Here is a 27,118-nt window from a genome sequence, read left to right as displayed (position 1 = left end):
AAAAATCTGTATTTTACCAAAAACAGTTGGACCCTTTAAGAACCGCTTTAATTCAAGAAATATATCAGCAAATAAACCGCTGCAGGGAATCCTGGAATAGAGCGACCTGCTGCATTGTGAATAGCACTAGATCATTCCTCACTACTTATTTCATTCATACAGAAAAATTTCAATCTCATTTTGCAGCTATTTGACTAGAGGGAATTCAGCGCTGCTTACACAATTTTAATATATAGACTGTTCGACAGCAAACTGTTTTTTTTTTTTTTCATAGAAGAAAATAGACAGACATTCAATCCATCAGCCAAGGGTAGAACACAAAAGTAAATTTATATTCCATTTAAAATAAATAATAATAAAGTCCCACTTACCAGAGGAGGGTGTGCACTCTCTTTGGGGTTGTTCGAGGCGGTTACACCAATAACATCTGTTAAAAAGAAGAAAAAACACAATAAATAAATAAAAAGTGCAATAAACAGTGTGAATAATAAGAAGCGTAGTAAACTTTGGAATATATTTTATTAAAGAAGACCTGTCACCAGTATTTTACCACCCTGACTAACAATGCCTGCTGATAAAGCATTACAAGTCCTCCCCATATAACTTAAAATTAGCTGCCAGTGGGGCACTGTACCTTAATAACAGCCATTTTTCTGATATGCAAATTAGCTTTTCTGACTCAAGTCTGCTGGCTCTGACTCTTCTCTGTCTCAGGCTGGCAGCGAGTCACGCCCCATTATTGTGACTGACAGCTCTGTGTCTCTTGAAATCACTGCCCTGCCTCCTTGTACTTAGGGATCGTCTGCTAATATTCAACTACACACATATAAAGCTATATGTACAAATGGGAAATATTGTGTCAATTATTTTACACAGTGCCTTGTGTTACACTCATGACATGTGACCGCTAGACTGACTAGAGTGACATCATTGCAGGTCTTTTAGCCTTCTAACAATAGCAAACTGTACGCCATGTATGCCATTACATGAAATCACAGCAGCCTCCATGAAGGATGGAGAGGAGTAGAAGTCCATGGAGGCTATGACTTCATGTCATCAGATACATACATGGGGTATAATTTTCTATTGTTAAGAGGTTAAAGGACCTAAGATGATGTCACCCTGGTCACATGACATGAACTGCTTAATATTAAGGAGGCATAAGGTATAGAGGAGGATTTTATCTTTTACTCTTTTGTTCAAAAGGGCAACTCCTTTAAGGTAAACCACGATAACAATACTACAAATGCATCAGAAATTCCTCAATATAATATCATGTTAATATATTTGTATAACATGGGGATTCTACACCCCTTGGACTAGACTTAGCAAGATTATGGACATGCACAGACATTTTTGTTGAGCAGAAACAAACCTCGGAGTTCTGATACATCCCCTACTACTAGATTTGCAAAACTTGGAAGTACCCCATATTGGCCAATAGCATAACATGTACCATCTCCACCTTTGGAAGTAAAAGTTTGCCTTACGAAGAGCTTGCCAATTATTATAGCCATTAAATCTCCACTAGGGGATTAAGGGAAATATGCAAATAGGTTTTCTTCCATTGGACAACATATTTGCATATTTCCCATCTCCACCTTTTTGACCAGTTTCCAACACTAATATTTAATCTTATGCTTCGTTATGTTAAAATGCTAAGTAATGCCCAGTTCACATACGTATTACAGGTTTCAGTTGCGCTCTTCTGTTATAGAAGAACCGAGAAGATAAATACAATAGGTAAAAGTCTCATTTTCACCTTCCATTCATATAGGCTTCCATATTACATCCAGGTTACATTCCATCATGCTTCTGTTTTTATGAATAACTTTAATTTACGAACAAAAAGTTTTTGCATCACTTACTGCAATTTACCTGTTGGATATGGCTTACAGATTGTAAGCTCATATATGCAAGGACTCTCTCTTTTTTTGCTCATTAATGTACACTCTGCAATCAGAAATGTTTAATAAATTATCAAAAATATCTACAAGAGAAACTGGAATATTACATGGTCATAAATATTTAGACCCTCTGCTGTGACACTCATATTTAACTTGCATGGTGTCCATTTCATTTTGATCCTCCTTGAGATGGTTCTACTCCTTCATTGGAGTCCAGCTGTGTTTAATTAAACTGATTGGACTTGATTCAGAAAAGCACACATCTGTCTATATAAGACCTCAGAGCTCATATGTTACTGCCCAAGGAGCTCAGAAACAGAACTGTAGCAAGGCACAGATCTTGCCAAGGTTACAAAAGGATTTTTGCAGCACTCAAGGTTCCTAGGAGCACAGTAGCCTCCATAATCCCTAAATGGAAGAAGTTTGGGGAACCACAACCAAATACTTGACATGACCGTCCAGCCAAACTAAGCAATCGTGCGAGGAGAGCCTGGGTGAGAGATAAAGAAGAACCCCAAGATCACTGTGACTGAGCTCCAGAGATGAAGTATGGAGATGGGAGAAAGTTCCTCAAAGTCACCTATCACTGCTGCCTCCACCAGTCGGGGATTTATGGCAGAGTGTGCAAGACATACGAAAGCCGCATACAGTTTGTAAAAAAAACCACATAAAGGTCTCCCAGACTCAGAGAAAAAAAGATTCCCTGGTCTGATGAGATGAAGATGGAACTTTTTGGTGTTAATTCTAAGCGGTATGTGTGAGAAAACCAGGCACTGCTCATCGCCTGCCAAATACAGTCCCAACAGTGACACATGATGGTGGACGATTGGTTGCAAATGAAGGAAAGATAAACTTGACAAAGTACAGAGATATCCTGTATGATACCTCTTCCAGATGCTCTGGAACTCAGACTGGGCTGAAAGTTCAACTTCCAACAACACAATGACCCTAAGCCCACAGCTAAAATAACAAAGCAGAGGCTTCAGAACAACTCTGTGACCATTCCTCACTGTCTGAGCCAGAACTCAGACCTAAACCCAATTGAGCATCTCTGGAGAGACTTGAAAATGACCTCTGCCAATGTTCACCATCCAACCTGAGGGAACTGGAGAGGATCTGCAAGGAAGAGGCAGAGGATCCCCAAATCCAGGTGTGAAAAACTTGTTGCATCTTCCCAAGAAGACTCATGGCTGTACTAGCTCAAAAGCTAATAAATTAGCAAAAATATCTACATTTCAGTTTTTTTCCTGTCAAGATGGGGAGCAGAGTGCACATTAATGAAAAAAAAACTTTTTTGATCTTACTAATTGGTTGCAATGAAACAAAGAGTGAAAAATTGAAAGGGGTCTGAATACTTTCCGTACCTAATGTATATCATATAAAATGTATGCTACAATGCTCAATAAAATGACTCAAAATACAGCGCTATTTACTATACAGAAAGAGAATAAATACTTCCTGAAAGTGGACATGAAATGTAGAAGATAAATGTAGGTTACTAAGATTTAGAACCATCTGTGTGAAAGTGACCTGAGAGATAAAATATGATCATGGCCGCATGTAGCATACGTTCTCATTAGGATATTAGCAGACTAATTAATCATATCACAGTAGGTAAACTCTTTCATCCACTCACTTCAAATTACTTTTACTATGAAGATTGAGCAAACAACTTTGTTATTGAAGAATCTAAGTGGTGCTGCCATTATAGAGAGCGGAGATGGGGCTGGGTGCCGGCCGGGTGCCAGTGATGCGCACCATACAGTCCCCGCAGACTACTCACAGCAGCTGCTCCCAGTATGGGTTAGTACGGGGTAAGCAGTGGGAAGCTCGGAGACAGCTGGTACATTGTAGGCACAGCAGGAATTGAAAACTATCAGATTTGTATAATAAAAGTCATTTACAATATTATAGAAGATCCTTAAAAGTAAAAAAAAAAAAGCTTTATTTTATTATTAAAGCTCTTGGAAAAACAAAAAATCTTCACTTTCCACCTCTTTCTTCAGGTAGGCATTTTTCCTGATGGTACAATGGGGGTATCAATCCTGAAATATCATTATGAAGAACCAGCACTACTACCATTACAACTTAGACCTATTGGACTGGATTTATTATACACTTTGTGCGTTGGTGTATCATGAAACACTGCCCCTCCGGCACCGCCGGATATAGCAGGACTGGCTTCAGTCTCCTGATGTATGGGGGGGGGGGGGAGCACTTGCATGGGTGTAAAACTCTACGGCAGGCCCGAAGGACAGGAGCACCCAGAAGTGGCCCATGTTGCCAACTGTGCCTCTTTCATATGCCCCTCCACACCCACTTGGTGTGGAGGTGCAAAGTCATTGCAATTATTTCAGGGCTTGTACAGCAGAAAACCATTTTGTTTCCCTAAAAAGTGCCACCATAGTCCTGAATTGGTTTCGTGGACTTAACTCATAAAATTAAAAGGGTTGTCAAAAAAATATAACCAATAGTAAGAGGACAGTTGAAGATCTCATTCCGACTCCAAGGGAAAAATGGATTTGGTCAGCCCTTTAAACAGTGCAAAACCTTTCACCAATGAGTGTACATGAAAAATAACACTATGTCTGGTCATTATGTGACTGCTTAGAACTATACAATCTGCCAGGAACTTCTGCTTTGTTGCTAGCAAGACAGAATTCAGGAGACATTTTAGTGACCAGCAGATAAGGTGGATACAAGGAAGATGATAAGAGCCAAAGTAAATGGAGAAGAAAGCACTTTAATCCGATATACAGAGATTACTGTGCACCAGTGATTTATTAAAAGATTGTTAGAAAGTTACAGACTATTGCTTTGTGGTGAGAACAGCCATATATCATGGAAGGTTTTCTACCACAGCTATAAAGAGTAGCATCTGATGAGCTGAAAGAGTTAAAGAACATCTACCACCAGTAGTCCCTAAGCTCATTGATGTGGTCCCAAGGATGACCTATCCTCTAAAAAAACACAGTTAAAGAGATCTACCACCAGATTACTGGTGGTAGAGTGTCCTAAATAGGTTTGTCGTTATGATGGGGGGGGGACTGTTTTTTACATGTTTTCTGGCTTGCCTCTCGGCTTTCATGGACCACCACCAACCCAAGCCTTACAAGCCTCCTCCTGCTGCCGGCTGGGGAGCTAGGATCCGGCTGGTGACGTCAGAGCCAGGGCATGAAAAGAGCGGGGCTGTGACCTCTCCTAGTTCCCAAACCAGGAGCAGGAGGAGTCTATCAGCAGGCGGCATGAATATATTAAATATATTAGAGTCTGTGGAAGTTAAGAGGCAAGCCAGAAAACTTGTAAAACAGGCCCCACACCCCCATCCGCTAGACAAACTGAGCAGCCTATTTAGGACACTCTGTCACTAGTAATATCCTTTGAAGGTGTTTCTTTACAAAATAGGTCACCCTTGGGACCACATAAATAAGATTTGGGACTACTGGGATTCCCACTGATAAGCTAATTCTAGTTGCTTCCAGAGTTAGAATCAACACAGAGAACAGAGCGGGGAGAACAGCTCCAATCTTGGTTTGGTGACTGATCTGTCTCACTGCAGCTCAGCTCCTATTCACTTAAATGGTACTTCAAAGAATGTGGGGGTCCCAAGTGTTGACCCTCCCACCATTCCAATGATGATATTCAGATCCTGAGGTTGTCAAGGATCTGTCAACTCCTGCCACATGAATAACTTTGTTATTCTTGCTTGCTCAAACCATTTTTTACAAAAATCGGTCATGTATAATTTACTGAAATGTCATGGTACGCTACAGAATTATGATTCACTCAACAGGGACTAAGGTATCAAAAACATCAATGTTATAACTCATCTGTCAAATTCTTCGTATATTCTTTGCCAAGTCCATATGTATTTGTAATTCTGCAGATGGTGACCCGAGATGTGTCACTCCAGAGAACGTTTCCACTCTAAGGTCCAAAATCAGCATGCTGTACCCCGCTCCAGCTGATGCTCGGCTTGTGTGTGGTTATAGTATATGCAGCTGCCATGAAAATAAAATTCATCAAGATCCCCATGAATAATTCTGCTGCTGATGTGGCTTCCATAGTATTCTTGGAAACTGGTTGAGCGAGTCTAACAAATGCAATGTTTTCTTTTATAAAAAAATAAAAAAAGGAATTTCTGCAAGCTAAAAATATTGATACCAAATCCACAGAACCGGTCATCCATTTCAGATTTGTATAAAAGTTGCTACTATGTCTTGCTTTAGCGTTGGAAGGAGTGGGTTCTATTTGTTAGTTTAGCTTTGGATTTGGGTTAGGAAACTATATATATAGAACACACTACAGTCCGTGGACACTAGATTCCCTGGTGAAGAAGACAACTCAGTCTTTGAAACGCGTTGGAAGGAAATTAGTCAGTATAATATCCCCGAGTGTGGGTGGGGACTCTCTAAGCAGAGACTACATGATTCCTCTAGTGCTTCGAGATGCTGTGTGCTGACAATGTGCTTAGATTTTCAGGGTACAGGTTTAAATACTTTTATTTAGCTTCTGAACATTCAAGTTTCTGATAGATTGAAAGAGAGATGAGACATATCAGAGATGTTGAGATCCATGAGATGCCTATTACACACAATGACATCCTAAGCTCTGCTATTACAGCACATGCAGTCAGCTCTGCTTTATGCCTCTCCTGGATAAAGACCTTATCTGCCTGTAGCTTCACCCTCCTCTTGATGATGTTGTTTGATTGCAGGAAGTCGGGGTGTCTGTGTGAGCTCATCCTGGAATGCAAAGGTGGGGGCTAGAGAAAGAGAGCAGAGAAGAGCTCAGTTCTACAGTGTCAGACAAGAGAACAATATATCCTCCTGACCCTAAAGTCAGAAAATCCAGGGTCAGGTCCAGGGACAACCAAAATTGTGTACACCAGGACTGATAGAAACAGGTTGGAATTTTATCTGTGAAATGCTGTATAACAGGGACCTAGGGGCGTCTCTAAAAGCTTGCACAAAACCAGAAAGTTTTCTTCCTTTTACAGGAGTGCTTACTTGTATGAGTAAATTTAACTCAAAGTAAGAAGTTTGCAAACATCCAAAGCTGGAAAATTATCCATTACTCAGAAATTCCATAATAAATGCACATCACGATCAGGTTGATGTAACATCACATCCCAATCCGACAGAGAACGCATCACCTTCAGTTAATTTTCCGGATCTTTCCACTTCTTTGGTCTTTCATCTGCCTTCACATTGGCGTTGATGAGTCTTTTGAGTAATAATTTAATTTCCAGACAGATGTTTCTACAGCTGCAAAAACTAAATCTGCATTCTGATCTGGTAAAATAGTCATTAAGCGAGAAGGGCGAGGAGGGGGGCTGTCAATTCTATTTCCATACATAAATAACGACATTGTTAGAAAATGTCTACATTCAGTGTTATGCTTTAAGCATGGATTATATAAAAAGAGGCATCGGAAAAGATATTCTACAACATATTACCATATTAAAACTGGAAATTCTACTTAAAAGGGTCATTAGCTTATCTTAACAAGCCAGCAGGGGATGAAATACTCACAGAATATAAGGAACCAGGCATGAGAAATTATCCTGGCGGACAAGCTCACAATCCAGTTGATGCCAGAGAAAAAGTTCTGATATGACTCAACACATTTACTTTATGGCAATAAAAAAGCTATATGCTTGAAAGAACGCAAATGCTTTAATAGAAAAATACAGAAAAAAAAAAAAACATTCTCCAGACTTTTCTACGAAAAAGCTGTGCTGACTAGGCAGCGGCTGAAAATAGCCTGCATAGCAAAGACCAGTGTTGCCCATAGTAGACGTAAAAAAAAAAACTCGAAGATCTCTTTAGAAATGTATGTGTTTTGTTATAATATTCATTTACTTTTAAAATATTTCAGAATTTTTTTTATTAATGGAAATCTACCATCAAAATCCATCATGATTAACCAGGGACACTTACTCATAGATCCAGGCACAGTGACTGTGTGGTAATATTCTTATATTTGTTATCCATGGCCTCCTCCTTTCTAAAATCAGCTTTTAAAATTATGAAAATGAGCCAGAAAGGTTCTTGGGGGTGGGGGGGGGGGGGTTACCAGTGCCCCTTCATACTGAAACTTCAGAGGCTGTCAAACTGTGCAGAAGCAAGTATTCCCCTCCCACTGGGTGCCAAAACTTCCTTTGCTCCACATCTTACCCTCCCACCTGCTCCGTCAACCCTTTCCTCCCTTCCTTGGCCTGCTGTAATCTTACACATAGGGAGGGGCTATGTGTAAGATTACAGCAGGCCAAGGAAGGGAGGAAAGGGTTGACGGAGCAGGTGGGAGGGTAAGATGTGGAGCAAAGGAAGTTTTGGCACCCCGTGGGAGGGGAATACTTGCTTCTGCACATTGTAACTGCTTGTGAATCTGCGGAACGGAGGGGCTCTAGGAACCACTCCAGTAGTCTTTCAGGCTCGTTAGCATAGTTTTAAAAACTGATTTTAAAGGAAAGGGTTACAAATATAAGAAGACTCAAACAGTCATGGTGTCTAGATCAATGAGTATGTTCCCCTGGTAGATTTCCTTTAACCCCATACCGAAGCGTGACGTCTGCAATGAGTCCGATTCACACAAGGACCAAACCAATGTCGGATGTTAACCCTTGATTGCCACCACCATCTTTCCTGAAATCGTTGTTCCCGGTAAAGTCATCAGGGAGCGACGATCTGCAGCCATGAAAGCCTTGGGTTTTTATAACCTGAAGTTGTATGGTTTATGAAGCTATGTTACAATGTGTCAGTTGCACATTGGAATAGATCAGTATATCATAGTATCGATCAGAAAACCTAGTGTTAATGTACCCTAGGAAGTCTGGAAAAAAAAGTCTGTAAAAAAGAAAAAAAATTCAGACAAAATAGCAGAGCTGACTGCATTTTATTGATTAGGTGAGGGAGAAAAGCTGAGTGTGTCATTGTGTTTTGCATCCATCTCATGACTCTCTCATCTCTCTTTTTCATGTGTCAGATACTAGTGAGTGTACAGAAGCTAAATGAAAGTGTAGATAAACCCTGGACCCTGATAATCTAAGCACATTGTCAGCACACAGCATCCCACACCACTAGAGGGATAATAAGGTGTCTGTTAGAGAGTCTCCGCCCACACTCTGGAATCTTATACTGACCATCCCTGAGTTATAGGAACTAAAACAGCAAGAAGAGTAAAATTTTAAAGTAAGGGGGTTGAAATTATCTTTAATTTATGAACAAGACTAGGGGATTAAAATTTGTGACCTTTCTTTCAAGGGAAAATCCCTTTAAGGGGTTAAGATTTAGTGTGAGTAAGAACAACAGGACGGATTAGAAATCAAATAGCCCAAAGCAGAACACCTGGGCTATAATATAGAAATAGACAGCACATGAAGTGAGAACACAGTGGAAAGAACCATTATCTGTCAAAAGCTTTAAACCGATTCAAAACCGCTCTGCCTTCACCGGTAAATGTTACGACAGATACTAGAGAATATATAATAAAAGGCGCTTTTATCTTAAAACGGACCAAGCTTTTTTTATGCAGCTGTTCTGATGTGCATTCAGGAGCTTCTAAGGCCTCTCTAATAGGAACGTTCCTTCTGTCATTGCTTTAGAAGCAAATAACAGTTTCCGATAACGAAGAGGACAAATTAGGTAACGAAGAAACACAAAACATAGATTATAAAACTGTTATTTTATGATTAAATGATGATAACCTTCTCTGATGAATTAACAAGGTCATAAGGCAAGTGGTGACACAATATCGGAACATAATACACAAATAGAATTCTGTCGAAAAAATTAATTGGGGCCTAAACTAGAACTAGCTTAAAGGAGTTGCACCAAATTTTACAGTTACCCCCTATTCATAGTATTGGGAATAACAATCTGATCATGGGGGGGAGGGGGCTATCTCTGGTCCTGCAGATAGCAGAGCACCGAGCTCTCTGGTCCTGCAGATAGCAGAGCACCGAGCTCTCTGGTCCTGCAGATAGCAGAGCACCGAGCTCTCTGGTCCTGCAGATAGCAGAGCACCGAGCTCTCTGGTCCTGCAGATAGCAGAGCACCGAGCTCTCTGGTCCTGCAGATAGCAGAGCACCGAGCTCTCTGGTCCTGCAGATAGCAGAGCACCGAGCTCTCTGGTCCTGCAGATAGCAGAGCACCGAGCTCTCTGGTCCTGCAGATAGCAGAGCACCGAGCTCTCTGGTCCTGCAGATAGCAGAGCACCGAGCTCTCTGGTCCTGCAGATAGCAGAGCACCGAGCTCTCTGGTCCTGCAGATAGCAGAGCACCGAGCTCTCTGGTCCTGCAGATAGCAGAGCACCGAGCTCTCTGGTCCTGCAGATAGCAGAGCACCGAGCTCTCTGGTCCTGCAGATAGCAGAGCACCGAGCTCTCTGGTCCTGCAGATAGCAGAGCACCGAGCTCTCTGGTCCTGCAGATAGCAGAGCACCGAGCTCTCTGGTCCTGCAGATAGCAGAGCACCGAGCTCTCTGGTCCTGCAGATAGCAGAGCACCGAGCTCTCTGGTCCTGCAGATAGCAGAGCACCGAGCTCTCTGGTCCTGCAGATAGCAGAGCACCGAGCTCTCTGGTCCTGCAGATAGCAGAGCACCGAGCTCTCTGGTCCTGCAGATAGCAGAGCACCGAGCTCTCTGGTCCTGCAGATAGCAGAGCACCGAGCTCTCTGGTCCTGCAGATAGCAGAGCACCGAGCTCTCTGGTCCTGCAGATAGCAGAGCACCGAGCTCTCTGGTCCTGCAGATAGCAGAGCACCGAGCTCTCTGGTCCTGCAGATAGCAGAGCACCGAGCTCTCTGGTCCTGCAGATAGCAGAGCACCGAGCTCTCTGGTCCTGCAGATAGCAGAGCACCGAGCTCTCTGGTCCTGCAGATAGCAGAGCACCGAGCTCTCTGGTCCTGCAGATAGCAGAGCACCGAGCTCTCTGGTCCTGCAGATAGCAGAGCACCGAGCTCTCTGGTCCTGCAGATAGCAGAGCACCGAGCTCTCTGGTCCTGCAGATAGCAGAGCACCGAGCTCTCTGGTCCTGCAGATAGCAGAGCACCGAGCTCTCTGGTCCTGCAGATAGCAGAGCACCGAGCTCTCTGGTCCTGCAGATAGCAGAGCACCGAGCTCTCTGGTCCTGCAGATAGCAGAGCACCGAGCTCTCTGGTCCTGCAGATAGCAGAGCACCGAGCTCTCTGGTCCTGCAGATAGCAGAGCACCGAGCTCTCTGGTCCTGCAGATAGCAGAGCACCGAGCTCTCTGGTCCTGCAGATAGCAGAGCACCGAGCTCTCTGGTCCTGCAGATAGCAGAGCACCGAGCTCTCTGGTCCTGCAGATAGCAGAGCACCGAGCTCTCTGGTCCTGGAGATAGCAGAGCACCGAGCTCTCTGGTCCTGGAGATAGCAGAGCACCGAGCTCTCTGGTCCTGGAGATAGCAGAGCACCGAGCTCTCTGGTCCTGGAGATAGCAGAGCACCGAGCTCTCTGGTCCTGGAGATAGCAGAGCACCGAGCTCTCTGGTCCTGGAGATAGCAGAGCACCGAGCTCTCTGGTCCTGGAGATAGCAGAGCACCGAGCTCTCTGGTCCTGGAGATAGCAGAGCACCGAGCTCTCTGGTCCTGGAGATAGCAGAGCACCGAGCTCTCTGGTCCTGGAGATAGCAGAGCACCGAGCTCTCTGGTCCTGGAGATAGCAGAGCACCGAGCTCTCTGGTCCTGGAGATAGCAGAGCACCGAGCTCTCTGGTCCTGGAGATAGCAGAGCACCGAGCTCTCTGGTCCTGGAGATAGCAGAGCACCGAGCTCTCTGGTCCTGGAGATAGCAGAGCACCGAGCTCTCTGGTCCTGGAGATAGCAGAGCACCGAGCTCTCTGGTCCTGGAGATAGCAGAGCACCGAGCTCTCTGGTCCTGGAGATAGCAGAGCACCGAGCTCTCTGGTCCTGGAGATAGCAGAGCACCGAGCTCTCTGGTCCTGGAGATAGCAGAGCACCGAGCTCTCTGGTCCTGGAGATAGCAGAGCACCGAGCTCTCTGGTCCTGGAGATAGCAGAGCACCGAGCTCTCTGGTCCTGGAGATAGCAGAGCACCGAGCTCTCTGGTCCTGGAGATAGCAGAGCACCGAGCTCTCTGGTCCTGGAGATAGCAGAGCACCGAGCTCTCTGGTCCTGGAGATAGCAGAGCACCGAGCTCTCTGGTCCTGGAGATAGCAGAGCACCGAGCTCTCTGGTCCTGGAGATAGCAGAGCACCGAGCTCTCTGGTCCTGGAGATAGCAGAGCACTGTGCCCGCCAACCTCCGTTACTTCTGTAGTACTGAAGGGAGCAGCAGGACAATGTAATCCCGTATCCTGGACTATGACTCTCCCAGACTTCTAGGACTTTTTCTAGAATCAAAATGAGTTAAAGAAAGGGAGAGAACGCTATTCTGTAATATCTAACCAGAACCCTGCTTATGCTCGTGGCAGAGAGAAGGGCTTTGCTGCGTTTAGTGAAGAGATCTCACTAACAGTGCACCGGCATGCACCAGCTACAATCCGGGAACATAAATGCTTTATTTTTCACCTTCTGTTGCTGTCAACACAGCTATGGTTACACAGACATCCAGGGCTAATACACTGTCTGCAGGGTTATATGGTCAAAACTGCTCGTATCCTCTCTAATCCAATTCAGCCATTAGGATGTTTATTCCACGTTACAGGGTACACCACAGGGAATAATAGTTTTGATAGATCTGACATTTTGGCATGTGAAGGTAGAACTTCAAATACAAGAGACAAAGTGTGAAAAAAAATCCAGAAAATCATATTGTCTATTTTTTAAGGAATTTATTTGAAAATTATGGTGAGAAAATAAGTATTTGGTCACCTACATAAAAGAAAGATTTCTGGCTCTGATAGATCTGTAATTTCTTCTTTATAGGGCATCTACCACCAGGAGGAAGGGATTTATGCAAATGAGCCTGAGGGGCTCCAGGCTCCGTTCACACCTATGGTGGCTGGAGCCCCTCAGGCTGATTTGCATACAGTCCTTCATCCTGGTGTTAGATACCCTTTAAAGTAAATCTACCATCACGGATCTACTTACTAAGGTGGATCTGGTGGCAGGTTCCTGTAATGTCTAATACTCTTTTTGTGCCCCAGATCCTCATAAAACTTTTATCAAAGATATGTGCAAATTTTCTTAAGAGGCTACGGGGGCTGTGCTGTGGAGCGGGAGCTACGGCTACTCCTACCCTCCTGCCTTCAACGCATAGCTCACAGCAGCAGCGCACACTCGTCTGAGAAGATGGAGCTACTGCCGGAGCCTTGCCAATCTGTGGCTGTTATCGGCAGGTGTTTGCTGCATAACGCAGCAAACTCCCACTAATACATATATAAAAAGAGAGCTTAGCCCTCAGCGTGAGCCCTCTTCATACCTATGGACCCTTTCCTTTTGCTAATGAGGCAAAAGTGCAATGGGGGTTTTACCAGAGCCCCTACGTGCTGTAGCTTCACACTACCATGCAAAAATGGGCTGGTAGTTCGGAAGAGCATCAGGCTGACACCAGATAAAAGACATGTCACTAAGAAGATGTAGATGCCAATATGAAGCTGCTCCCTCACCATGTGAGTAGACAAGGAGGTTTTAAAAAACTATAACTTATTATCCACATAAAGCTTAGTCAGGGGCACCATAAAAAAGGGCATATGATGACAGGTTCCCTTTAAAAAAGAAAAAAAAATACAACATCAGGCCATGAAGCCATGTAGACAACTCCTGGGCCATCTTCAGGGCGAGCTGCAAGCCAGACAATTGGAGAGAACCTACCACAGTTCCCAGTGCATCCCATTTACAGATAATGGCTTGTATGTGACGGACAGCCAAGGCCCTTGAAATCCATTAGCAGAAATAGAGGACTCTCATATGTTTTATCTACAGAATGACTTTTTGCTTTAGAAACCTTGTAGGTTGTCTTCACTTATTCAACCGAATCAATTTGTACTGATTCACTCAGAAAAAAGGCACATACTTATGTTAAAGTGAGTCTACGACCTCCCAACTCACCCACCAGCTGATACAGATTTACTTAGGGCTCCTTATAGGATTTACATACACACTTTGTTTCCCAGTGATTTGTGTTTTTCGAACAAAATCAGTTTTTATAATTAATGTAAAGGAGCCTCTCCGTGCACCGGGGGCGGGGCCGTGCCTGACCGTGCATCTACTGGCTATCCTTCCCAGCACTGACCAGCATGACCCCTTTAAACAAGGACTGACATATTTTATGTAAAGCAGGCGTAAAAAGAAAAAAAAACAGGTACTCACTTGCAGACCATAGACCTCCATAGAATTTAAGGGATCAACAAAAAAACGATCCATTTTTTTCTCAAATATAGGCAACCAAATGGGCAGGGCAGGAGATACAATAGAAAATCAGGGGAAGAAAAGATGGTTTTCTAATTTATTTCTTGCCCTGACATATGGATGTGAAAAAAAGGATGCAGATACACATGGATACACCCTGCACATGGGTCTCACACATCTGCATTTTTTGCGGAACACCCATCTGAATGAGCCCTGAATTCTGCAAGCCCTGCCACCGATCGCACCAAGGATTTAATCCAGACTTACCCTTATTACCACACATTGAAGGATTATAGAAAATAAAAGCTTAAAAATATGTAAAATTAGGCTATGGCTAAATTTTTTTAACTGGCTTTGGTCCTGATCCGTCCCTTACCTCTCCCTAGTCACACATCCTACGGCCCCAACATCTTAAATGTGTGTGCTAAAATCAGGCGCATGATCAGTTTGCTGACTAGATGGTGAATGCACAGTCAGTCAAGTCTCTTCTGCGAGGCAGTAACCAGCTCTGGCACATACACCTGAATTTCAACATGCAGCTGGCGCATGTGCAGTATTGTGGGTTGCCAGTTTCTGGCAGTGATTAGTTATGACCCATGTGACAGAACTTCAGCATGTAGCTGGTGCATGCACAGTAGTTGCTGTAGTAAGCAGGTCTCCGCTTCCCAGCAGTGATCAGCAAGGGCACATGTGCCCGAATTTCAACATCTAGCTGGCACATGCACAGTTAGTAGGTTCTTCTCAGCCGGGCAGTAAATCAGCTACGTCAACATGCTCCTGAATTTTTACAACTATCTGCTGCGTGTTACCTCTTATTGGCAGTGATCAGCTACAGCACATGCAACTGAATTTCACCATCTGGCTGATGCATGCGCAGTAATTGCTGTAGTAAGCTGGTCTTCTCTGCCCAACAGTAACCAGCTTCAACATCTAGCTGACGCATGTGCATTAAGTAGATTCTCCTTTGCCTGGCAGTAAATCAACTACATCAACACGCTACTGAATTTTTACAACAAGCTGGTGCATGAGCAGTAAGTCGGGGTGCCTCTGTCTGGCGGCAATAAACTAGAGCCTATGTGCCTGAATTTAAACATCTAGCGCATGCTCAGTTGTTGCTGTAGTAAGCCAGGTCTCTGCCCAGCAGTAACCAGCTATGACACATGCGCCTGAATTTCCACATCTAGCTAGCGCATGTGCAGTTGTTGCGGAAGTAAGCAGGTCTCTTCTGCCCAGCAGTAACCAGCTATGACACATGCGCCTGAATTTCCACATCTAGCTAGCACATGTGCAGTTGTTGAGGTAGTAAGCCAGGTCAATTTCCACATCTAGCTAGCGCATGTGCAGTTGTTGAGGTAGCAAGCCAGGTCTTCTCTATCCGGCAGTAACCAGCTATGGCACATGCGCCTGAATTTCCACATCTAGCTAGAGCATGTGCAGTTGTTGCGAAAGTAAGCAGGTCTTCTCTATCCGGCAGTAACCAGCTATGGCACATGCGCCTGAATTTCCACATCTAGCTAGCACATGTGCAGATGTTGCGGTAGTAAACCAGGTCTTCTCTATCCGGCAGTAACCAGCTATGGCATATGTGCCTGAATTTTAAATATTTAGAGAGCGCATGCACTCAGTTGCTTACTTCCACACATGCCAAAGGACACTCGGTTTATTCACAGAATTTTACAAATACATACAATAAAAATAGTTCTCCACTGATTAGACACCGATTTTATATCGTATATATATAATTTTATATGAACTTCTACATATCTGAGTGACCACAGTATAAATGGACAGATACATCAGATTGCAGAAGATGAGTGGAGTGGTAGGAATTGATTTCCCTCTACAGCTTTGCAGGACGTCTGCCATAAATGAAGAGGAGCTAGAAAATTACAGTAATTAATGCCAACTGCATTACGCCGAAACAAGATAATGAACTGATGGATTTGTGATTGCTTGTAATGGCTGAGAAATGGCTCCTCATTTAATAAAGTACCTGACATGCTAAAATCTCAGTGCGGACCAGTGAAAGAAGTCTCTCCAGGCTTATCCATCAATGTAATAGCTCAAGCAAATAGCAAATAACTACTTAAAATAAAATATACAGATCTATGCATCCAAAACCAATGATAAAGCATAGCTCACCCTTCAATAATAACGGGCAGAAACCAGCAATCTGTTGTGTGTACATGAGCAGTGATACTGTTTCTGGCCTTTATGTGACTTGTATTCCCTATTTTCTTTGGGTGGGGTGTGGGTAAGAGATTCAGTTCCCAATTTTTCTTCCCATAATAAAGATAACCAAGATATCTATAGGAGCTTTTCATTTGGTCTAAGTACATGAGTAGTATGGTGGATCCTCGTCCATGCTGAAAATCAGCTTACGTTTGCTCCAATGCATTCACGGGCTATTAACTTCAATTGGTGAAAAAGTAAAAAAAAATTGGGCCGAAATTTCAATCCAACGTCCGCACACTGCTGAAAACTATGGTAACAAAGTCTGGATGCTAAAGAGGCTGTGCCAAGTTAGAAAATTATCTCTTTCTGTAGGAGAGAGGATATCAAGGTGATCGATTAGGGTCCTACTGCTGGGACCCACCACCCTGATCACAAGAGCAGAGCCCCCAGCTGTCCGGAGAACAGGTTTCCCGTTTTCACTAATGGATGGAGCGGCAGGATAGGCACCGCTCAATAATATGGGAGTGTCGGGAATAGCTGCTGCATGCGCAACCTACCTCTCCACCCAGTGGTGAGCAAAGGGACGCCTGTTCTCCAGATTGCTCATGGTCCCAGCAGTAGGACTCTCACTAACCCTGGGACCCACCACCCTGATCACAAGAACACAGCCCTGGTGAGCAAAGGGACCCCTGATTGATCAGGGTCCCAGCAGCAGGACTCTCACTAACCCTCATCCTGTGAATAGAGGATAACATGTAAACTAGATACAACCCCTTGAACAATTCAAGCACAAGTAGAAATTAGGGAAAGGGATGACACAACAAGCAAAGAGGACATGTGGAAACTCAAGTATTCACATGTCAGGAAAGCTGATGGGTCGTCTTCAAGGAACAGTCTTTATATCTTGGAATTTCTTGTTAAATGTACAATAGGCAACACATTCAGTTATAAAGAATAAGTTATAGAATGAAAACGGAGAAAGAATCCCCAGTCAAAACATACAATTACTTAATCAACGGAAAGCAAGGCAAAAATAAGTCACAGTCCGTTGAGCGGTAATGAAAACCTAATCAGCGGTGATAGTATGATAAATGGCGCTAACAGTCCGCTGGCCAGAAGAATGAATAAAGCACTGTGCACCCTCAAGATAATATAAAATAATTATAATGAAAAGCCAGCTCAGCACAACGCGCGGGCGCCCAAAATACACCGAGTGCGCTGAAAATTTCATCTAATCATAAAAATGGTCAATGCACTTGGAGAAAACCGGTTCAACGCAACAAAAAGATTAATGAAATGGGATTACGGAGGAAACATTCCGTAGGAATAGGAAGTAGAGGACGTGGAGAACGGGACGTGTGAATCATATGGAGGCAGCTCGCCGGAGATGAGCCCAGATATATATGGCAGCTGTCACGGATTATGGAGCTTATAGCACAAGTTGTAGCTTATATAGAAAAGAAAGCAGCGCAGGAGCTTCTGGGGGAAATAAGACAAGACTTCGGATACAGGATTATTACCAGAAAATGGAAAAATTCATAACCGTTGCGCAAGCTGAAAATGGTACATCTAGAATGACTGTATGCAGAGCTATAGGACGGGTTATACATTTCTTTTATTGTGGCATATGTCAACCCGTCGGCTTCAAGGCAAAGTTAATAACCAGGAACTGTAGTAATAATGCAGATACAGTGCAAGTTCACAGAATGGATGAAGAGGAGAGGTCTCAAGAAGACGACATGGCCATCGTCAATGGAAGCTAGTAAGGTTCAGTAACCACAACTGCTATCATGGGGTGAAGACTTGTCTGCCTTCTTAATAACGAAATGCAGTGCTTTGTGTGGGCCAATTAGGTGATGAAAGAAACCGCTCTTTAAAAGGTGTTTTCCCAGAAAAGAAAGTTCTCAAATTTTTATCCCCTAGTGATGTGTACACAATAAAGATCATGTGTTACTCAGTTTTATTGCTGTTTAAGCTTCTATCACTCAGTGATGATCAGTGCAAGATTCCAGAGTGTGGCCGGGGACTCTCTAAGCAGACACTTCATGATCCCTCTACTACTATGAGATGTTGTGTGCTGACAATGTGTTTAGATTATCAGGGTCCAGGTTTATCTACACTTTCATTTAGCTTCTGAACATTCTTTTTCTCTGACACAGAGACAAAGAGAGATGAGACAGATCATAGATGAGAGATGATGAGATCCATTGAATGGATATAAAACACAATGGCACTTTCAGCTCTGCTAATTTACCTACAACACACACACACTCAGCAATTCTATATTCCACCCTCACCTCGGATAAAGACCTTACCTGTCTGCAGCTAGTAGAGCTAGTATCTGCACACTGTTGCTTGCCAGCAGGAAGTAGCTGTTTCTGGATCGTCTTGTAACGCAAGGGGAGGGGAGGTAAGCAAGAGGCAGAGAGCACTGCAGTGTGCAGATGAGAGAAGCTATTCGACCTGGATCCTATAGTTGGATCCAGGAGCAACCAAAATTGTAAATACCAGGACTGAAAGGTTGGAATTATATCTGTGAAATGCTGTATTTTTTTATTAACAGTACAGAATGTGTTATTTTGTTATCCTGAGTATATTTAAGAATCATGTCTTCGTGGGAATACCCCTTAAAGTGCTCGGTCACTTTACCTCATGTTTTTTGTCATGCGTAAGTGTGGGGGACAGGATATTGGGTAATTTACCAATATACATCTAGTAATAGTCCTGCTCTGTTTTCTTGATATGTAAAGTGAAGCCTCCTGTCTTTTACCTTATAATCCAGAGATTCCTGACCATAAAATGGCCGCAGATGGATGGTCATGTGATCTCTAACTGTCCATGAGCATTCGCCCTGCCGAGATATTGATCTCATATTTATGAATAGTATCATAAGGTCCTGTCAGGGCGATTATTTACAGGCAATTGTATTTTATGGACAGGAATGTCTGGACGATGAGGTAAAAGACAGGAGGCTTCACTTTACATATCAAGAAAGCAGAGCAGAAATATAAATAGATGTATATTGGTAAATTATCTAATATCCTGCCCCCCACACTTACACACACACACATTAAAAAAAAAACATAAGGTAAAGTGGGCAGCCCCGCTAAGCCTTTGTTCACTTGTCTTAAAAGGACATCTACCATCAGATTTACCCCCAAATGATTAGATATGCATGCCCTCTCTCTCTCTTCATGATATCATGGTCCCACCGGCCGATCGTGACATTGCAAGTTTTCTGTAGGCGGGACCTGGCTAACATGAAAAGCGAGGGGGAGTATATATCCGAAGATGTAAACTCTCTCCTGTTTACCTCATTTTCAAACAAGATGAGTCAAGTTTAGTGGTTGCAGGATTAGTGTCACTTCCAAAGCTATACAGGCGGTCCCCTACTTAAGAACACTCGACTTACATACGACCCATAGTTACAAACGGACCTCTGGATATTGGTAATTTATTGTACTGCAGTCCTAAGCTACAATAATCAGCTGTAACAGTTATCAAATGTGTCTAATGAAGCTTTAGTGTTAATCCTGATTCTTATGACAACCCAACATTTTTAAAATCCAATTGTCACAGAGACCAAAAAAGTTCTGGCTGGGATTACAATGATAAAATATACAGTTCCAACTTACATACAAACTCAACAAACCTACAGACTCTATCTTGTATGTAACCCGGGGACTGCCTGCATTTGGTTCCATAGCACCTAGAAAAAAAGCTTTTTGGGATAAGTATCTCATCATGCTGAGGGTTCTGAGAGCTACAGAAGTGGACATAAAGGCAGTTAAAATAATATAGGGGGAACTGGATCTTTATCTGCTGCTCATATTTCCAGTTGCGTTTTCCATGTCTGTAGCTATCTATCTCTGGTTTTGTAGCTCACAGACGTGATATAACCTGTAAGATGAGATTCTTATCTTTCTATGTCACATAAACTTGTTTCTAGGTGCTACAGAACAGAAGATAGAGGCTTCCGACATGACTCTCCCTCTGACACCACTAAACTTGACTCATCTTATGTGAAAATGAGGTGAAAAGTGTCATTAACTTTGGGGAAGGTAAAATGGGGTGAGATATCACAAAAAAAAGAGGGAATTCTAGAAAGGACATTTCACCCCTACCTGAGGGGACAACTAGTTTAGTTGGGTAAAATCTAGGGCGGCACGGTGGCTGAGTGAGTAGCATTTCTGCCTTGCAGCACTGGGGTCCTGGGTTCGAATCCCACCCAGGTCAACATCTGCAAAGAGTTTGTATGTTCTCTCCGTGTTTGCGTGGGTTTCCTCCGGGTACTCCGGTTTCCTCCCACACTTCAAAACATACTGGTAGGTTGTTTAGATTGTGAGCCCCATGGGGACAGGGACCAATTTGATATGCTTGTGCAGCGCTGCGTAATCTGTGTGCGCTATATAAATAAAGAATTATTATTATTATTATTATTATTATTAATCTGGTCATAGGTTCTCTATAGAAGTGAAGCAATTTCGGAACAATGGCGAAATTCAAAATAGATTTCTTTTTGCCAGGGAGTGGTATTTTACATCTTTTAGCAAGGCAACTAGTTTCCCACGTGAAAGGTTTGTATACATAAAACCTCTTCATCAGGCTTTAATTCGCTGCCACTTCCGTGTAGACGTTCATGGTGTATTAGCACAAAAAGTACATAGCATAATACACAAAATATAAAGGATGAAATAAAGAAGAAGAAAAAACAGCAAGAAAGCAACTAACTGCTTGAGAAAATGATAATCACTTCAGGGATTTCTGAGCTATCTTGGTCTCCTACTGAGCACTAGATGGGTGACAACCACTAAAAGCAGCTATTACAATGCATCGTAGGGGTCCCCCCCCCCCTGTTTCCACAGTACATGAATGACATATAAATCTACAGAGGTATAGGATGTTGCTAGGCAAACACACATACCATTCAGTCGTGAAGATCGTCGAGCTGGGAAATCTACAGGCACTATAAGTTATGGCTGCTTCTAGTGATCAGCGCCCAGCATCTATCGCCCGATAAGACCTAAAACACTTGTAGATTTTAGTGTCATTTATTATTTTATGCATAGATGTGCTTTATTTTACTTTTGAATATTGAAACATAAAACCAATATACATGCAACACCCCTGCCAACGCATAGACAGGGTGGTAGTTGCGAACAGCCCCCTCTTTATATCAGGATCTATGTGGTGAGCCTGCGTGTAATGGCAGCTGGAGCTACTGCCTGGCAAGGCAACAGTTAACTGGTGTATGTTATTAGCCTATGGTGTTTCTGTTATGCAAGCTGGAAGGTGATTGGAGAGGTGCTACCACCTGACAAGAAGAGTAGATAAACCCCTGCTGGGCAGAAGCACATGGTTCAGTCTAGTCAGAGTAAGCAACCATCTAAAGAGAGAGTGAGCAGCACACCTTCAGTGCTGCAAAGCCACTAATCCCAGGAACTACTAGTGCCTCAGGCCTATTGCCTGGCACACAGGGCAGATCCGGAGACTTAAGCCCAGAACTGCAGCTCCACCACTTGGACTTCCATCTGAACCAGCCCAGCCTGCATCTACTATTATGCTGCTTGCACCTTTCCTCCAGACCCTCTCCATGACCTTTCCAGCTTGAGAATCTGCTGTTTCCCATTTCTGGCCGTTGCCTGCTATTTAATAAAGAACTAAGTTGATTTGAACAGTGTTGCCTCAGTCTTATCCAGGCTGCTTATCACCACGGGCTTCCCCATCCATTACCCTGGTACCTATCTTACAGACACTTAGGAGTTGCTCCAGGGAGATCCAGTACTTCAGCCTCTCCCTCCATATTTCTTGCACACACCACCTGCTGGAGACCTGCCAGGCTGTAGGACAGTCCTCCTGTCCCCATACCAAGCACCATGACACTAGCATGAATAGGCCGCAATAGCCAGCCACTCCAGTATTCTGGGCCCCGGCTGCCTCCAGGCCCCACAAGAAAAGGTTAGGCCCCGGTGGGGATGTTGCGCACATGTTTAGGTACAAAAGTAAGTGAAACCTACAAAAGTCCTTGCAACTAGACGTCTCTTAACAATGTTCCAAACATCATTATTTTCTGTTCCAGGAACACGTACAGAGGAGCAGCGCAAGGTCTACAATGACCTGCGTCGCCAGAAAGGTTAATAAACACAGCTGTCTGTCACATCTGAGGGCAGCGGCAATCTCCCGGTCTCCTTGTTTTGTGCAGAGAGCATTTCCAAGTGTACCATAATTAACATGTCAGCGGCTGTTCCCTCGGAAAATTCTCACCTCTTGAGGAGGCCATGTAAAAAGCTACAAAAATGTGTATTTTAGGTGTAAAAAAAAGCTTAAAAATGTAAACTAGAAAATGTTTTATACTGGGTAATATTGTTTGAACTTGACGGTCATAAATCACTTGGATATATAAAAAAAATATTTATATTCAAGTTTTTAGTGATGAAAAACTGGTTATGAGTTAAAAAAAAAAAAAGGAGAGGATTTATCAATTTCCTCAGTTCCCTACTTAAGAACACCCGACCTCCGATTTTGAAGGAGGAACACTCTGAAAAGCCTGAGTCAGTAAAATTTAAACGCCTATTTATTAGCACGTGATTTTTTTTACTAAGCATTAAATAAATAAAGATTTTCTATTTTAAACGTTCAGGCAGATAATATAACTTTTGAACAAATACGGTTGTCAGCATTCTGAATCATTTCAGTACTTTATAAAATGTTATTTCACATTATCTGGACGCCTGCCAGCGGCCGGTGGAAAGGGAGCAGCTGTAGCAGCCGGTGTGCTGGTGTCTCATTCTCCTCACGCAATTTTCCTCTCCTCCACACAGCTACCAAACTAGTCCCCAGGTGAGTCCTGGGGGCAGGGGGGCAACTGCAAAAGTCTGTGCCTGTGAGCCTTATGCATTCTTCCTCTTCTTCTCACCAGCACCCTCCCCTTCCTTCTCAATGCACATGACAGGAAGTTGGGAGGGGGAGGGAGTGTGGAGGAGAGAAGACTGATGAAGGCACACTCTGGCTGCAGCTGCCCCCCTCCCCCTAGGGACTCACCACATGCTGCTGGCAGGGAGCCAGGTAATGTAAATGAAACTATTACAAACCAGTAAAATGGTCCTGAAGGTTGACAAAGACATTTTTAAGATCACCATAGCATAATCTGTTGGAACCAGTCACTAACAAAAAATGACATTCCTGTTGACAGGTGCGCTTTAAAGGACATCTATGACCAGAATGAAAGACTGTATGCAAATGATCCCGAGAGGCTCCATGCTCCATTAACACATACGGAGCGTGCAACCCCTCAGGCTTATATGCCTACACCTTTAAGGTTACTTCATTTATATTGTGTTAGAGCAAATCATTTAAAATTATACAAGCACAAAAAAATAATAACCACTATAGTAACCAGCCCGGTTTGAGGAGTCAGGCAACTACTTGCTTGGTGGAAATGTGAACAATTTTTGCTACAATCCTTTCTACATATGATGTGACTGTGTCGTCCTTGCAATGAAAGATCCACGTTTTTTCCTTCGGTGCAGCTTAGAAAATATAAGCTTAACTCAATCTTTTTTGTCCTTTTTTTGTGTTCATTAACAATCCTGCAGACCATGTTGCTCATGGCAACTAATCATATCAAAGACTTGTATTATTTTTCTTATTGCTTTATAGATGGGAACATAATATCAGGGACAATGTTCCCAGTGTATTTGTATAGATTTCTTAATAAAAGCATTATTATAGGCAAGCAACATAGCTCTGGAATTGCAAACTGAGGCCTACTGGTCACGTGGTCCCTGTACAGAGGGAGATGGGGGTCATGTATATACATTGTATATGTGCAGATTTCATAATTTAGATGCATTCTCGGACTATATAACATATATCCTCATGTTAGAGGACCCCCCACCCCACCCAAAAATTATTAGAACAGATTCCCGTATTCCTATACACTGCAGAGCAGCAGGATGGAGAAGTTTTATTGTAGCAGTATTCCTGCTATACCAATGAAAGATCAATTGTTAAATATAACATTTAGCTGCTTACAATGATACAAAGATCTTATAATACATTTTTAATTACATATCACTTCAGATTCTGCAGCAGTTTCCAAATCTTGGGGTACAGATACAGACAACAGTTTTAGAAGTTGGGTTTTAGTCTGATAGTCCAGGGTAGGGCATTCCAGAGATTAGGTGCAGCCTGGGAGAAGTCCTGGAGATGTGAGAAGGAGGTTCAATGGTCTTTTTGTCAGATTAAATATTAAGCTGGGGGAAGGGGGTAGTATTTAGTCAGTCACGAATTGTGCAGGTTCTGCCACTTAACCCATTAAGGAAGCAAGACTATATAGATCGTCCTCATCAGCCGGCCGTTGCCGCATGAGGATGATTTATATAGTCTTTGGAATCGTGCTGGCACTGCCAGTGTGCCAGCGGGATCCGCAGCAGGAGACCCTGCTTTTAACTCCTTAAAGGGATATTCTGCCATATATCAACATTTCTTCAATTAGATGTTATTGAAAAATGTTCATGTGTGAAGATAATTTTTCATAAATAGTCCCTTAGAAATAAGTGCTTGGATACGACCACCTCTGCTGGAGTAATTGCACAAAGAAACAAAAAGTTTTTGTATATAAAAAGTCCAGGAGTTACTACATGTCCCACACCCGTCCTGTAGTAATGATTGCTGAATCCAGGAGGTCAGGCAGGACTCAATAGCGCATGTCTGGCCACCACTGCCAGAGTACGGGGTGGTTGTATCCAAGAAAGCTATCGTGTTTCTAAGGGATAACATGACTACATTTATGAGAAATTATCTTCACACAGGAACACTTTTTTAACAACATCCAATTGAAGAAATGTTTACATATGGCAAATGAATTAAATTGAATGTGAATGCCAAGATGGGAATACCCTACAGCAAATGAGTACGAACACAGCAACTAAGAAGAGAAACAGAGGGAACAAATTTGCCAAGGGGTTTGTTTGCCATGGCCAATGAGATCCAGTGCAAGACCAATTTGGCAACCTCTGTGTAGTGCTGCGTAATCTGTGTGCTATATAAATAAAGGAATTTTTATTATTATTATTAAGACTAGATCTCATAGGCAAAATGTCAGTAAAACACTGATAACCACAATACATTGCAGTACAGAGGGACTGTAATGTATTGTATAAGGGATCAAGGTATCCGCAGTGTAAGTCCCCTAGTTGGATAGTAAAAAAAAAAAATGTTAGGATTTGCTCATTTACTAAAATATTTCCATTTTTTTAAGGAGCCCATTACAATTTCAATACGTTTACTGCTGCTTGTAATGCATTTTTCTTTTGATGTTGAAGTAATCCTAAATGAATATGACGGTGCTACAATAATTGACACCTCCACATTACCTTGTCACACAGCAGCGGCTGATGGAAGTACTCCGCTGCTGCCAAGACAATACTGCTAATCACTGTTGGTGTAATTAATTAAAGTGTTATTGCAAACTTCCTTCCCTGTATAATCATACGATATAATCAGAGCGGAAGGACCTAGAAGAGGAGAGTGACAAGAGCCGCTTCTGCTAAATACACTACATATTACTGATTGCAGAAATAGAATGAAAAAAAAATCATCAAAAATTAACAAATTGCTACAGGTTGGGTAAGGGGATTGGAAGAAATTGAATGCAAAAAGAAGGCTACACTTTGTTTTTGCCATCCATTGCAAGTATGATATCAGCAGGCTGCTGGGCATTACGTTACAGGGGGAGGCTGCTGGGCATTACGTTACAGGGGGAGGCTGCTGGGCATTACGTTACAGGGGGAGGCTGCTGGGCATTACGTTACAGGGGGAGGCTGCTGGGCATTACGTTACATGGGGAGGCTGCTGGGCATTACGTTACATGGGGAGGCTGCTGGGCATTACGTTACATGGGGAGGCTGCTGGGCATTACGTTACATGGGGAGGCTGCTGGGCATTACATTACATGGGGAGGCTGCTGGGCATTACATTACTGGGGGAAGCTGCTGGGCGTTACATTACTGGGGGAGGCTGCTGGGCATTACATTACTGGGGGAGGCTGCTGGGCATTACATTACTGGGGGAGGCTGCTGGGCATTACATTACTGGGGGAGGCTGCTGGGCATTACATTACTGGGGGAGACTGCTAGGCATTACATTACTGGGGGAGACTGCTTGGCATTACATTACTGGGGGAAGCTGCTTGGCATTACATTACTGGGTGAGGCTGTGACCAATGCATTTTCCATCCTAGGCTTATACTTGAGTCAATTAGGTGCATTCATATATTAAATACATTCATTTAGTCAAAATGAATTTATTTAGTCAAAATAACAATTTCAAAATCGGACCTCCATTTTGTTTTAACCCATGTGAAACACTTAAAGGGTTAACAGATTTAGTAAAGGTCGTTTTTACACAGGTTGAGGGGCTTAGTATCTATAATGGATTAATTCATAGGGCTTTACTATTATTTAGGCCGCTGAAAGTCACTTGAAACCCAAGCAGGTCCCTCAAAACGTGAGTCTTGGCGATTCTCATGAAACTGTGAAAAAAACGCACCATGAATTCTGAACACAAAAATGAGAGGACGCATCAAAAAAAAAAAAACATGCCAACATAAACCAGACATTAGGGAAATGTTAGTTATCAAGTTATTTGTCTGACTATATGCCTGGAAAGCTGACAATTTCAAACTTTGAAACTGGAGAATTTTC

At 43.0% G+C, this 27,118-nt stretch overlaps 1 protein-coding gene across 1 annotated transcript in view; it reads right to left on the bottom strand.

The window, feature by feature from the left end:
• The window catches only part of B3GLCT (beta 3-glucosyltransferase), a 299,257-nt gene that overhangs the window by 221,561 nt on the left and 50,578 nt on the right, over nucleotides 1-27,118 (bottom strand). Inside the window, exon 2 of the mRNA XM_072134376.1 lies at nucleotides 372-427. Within this exon, the coding sequence (XP_071990477.1) occupies nucleotides 372-427 (56 nt within the window). The remainder of the gene's footprint in view (nucleotides 1-371; nucleotides 428-27,118) is intronic.

Source organism: Engystomops pustulosus, chromosome 2 (genome assembly GCF_040894005.1).
Source record: "Engystomops pustulosus chromosome 2, aEngPut4.maternal, whole genome shotgun sequence".
In the NCBI taxonomy this organism is placed as follows: domain Eukaryota; kingdom Metazoa; phylum Chordata; class Amphibia; order Anura; family Leptodactylidae; genus Engystomops; species Engystomops pustulosus.
This window is presented reverse-complemented; position numbering and strand designations above follow the sequence as displayed.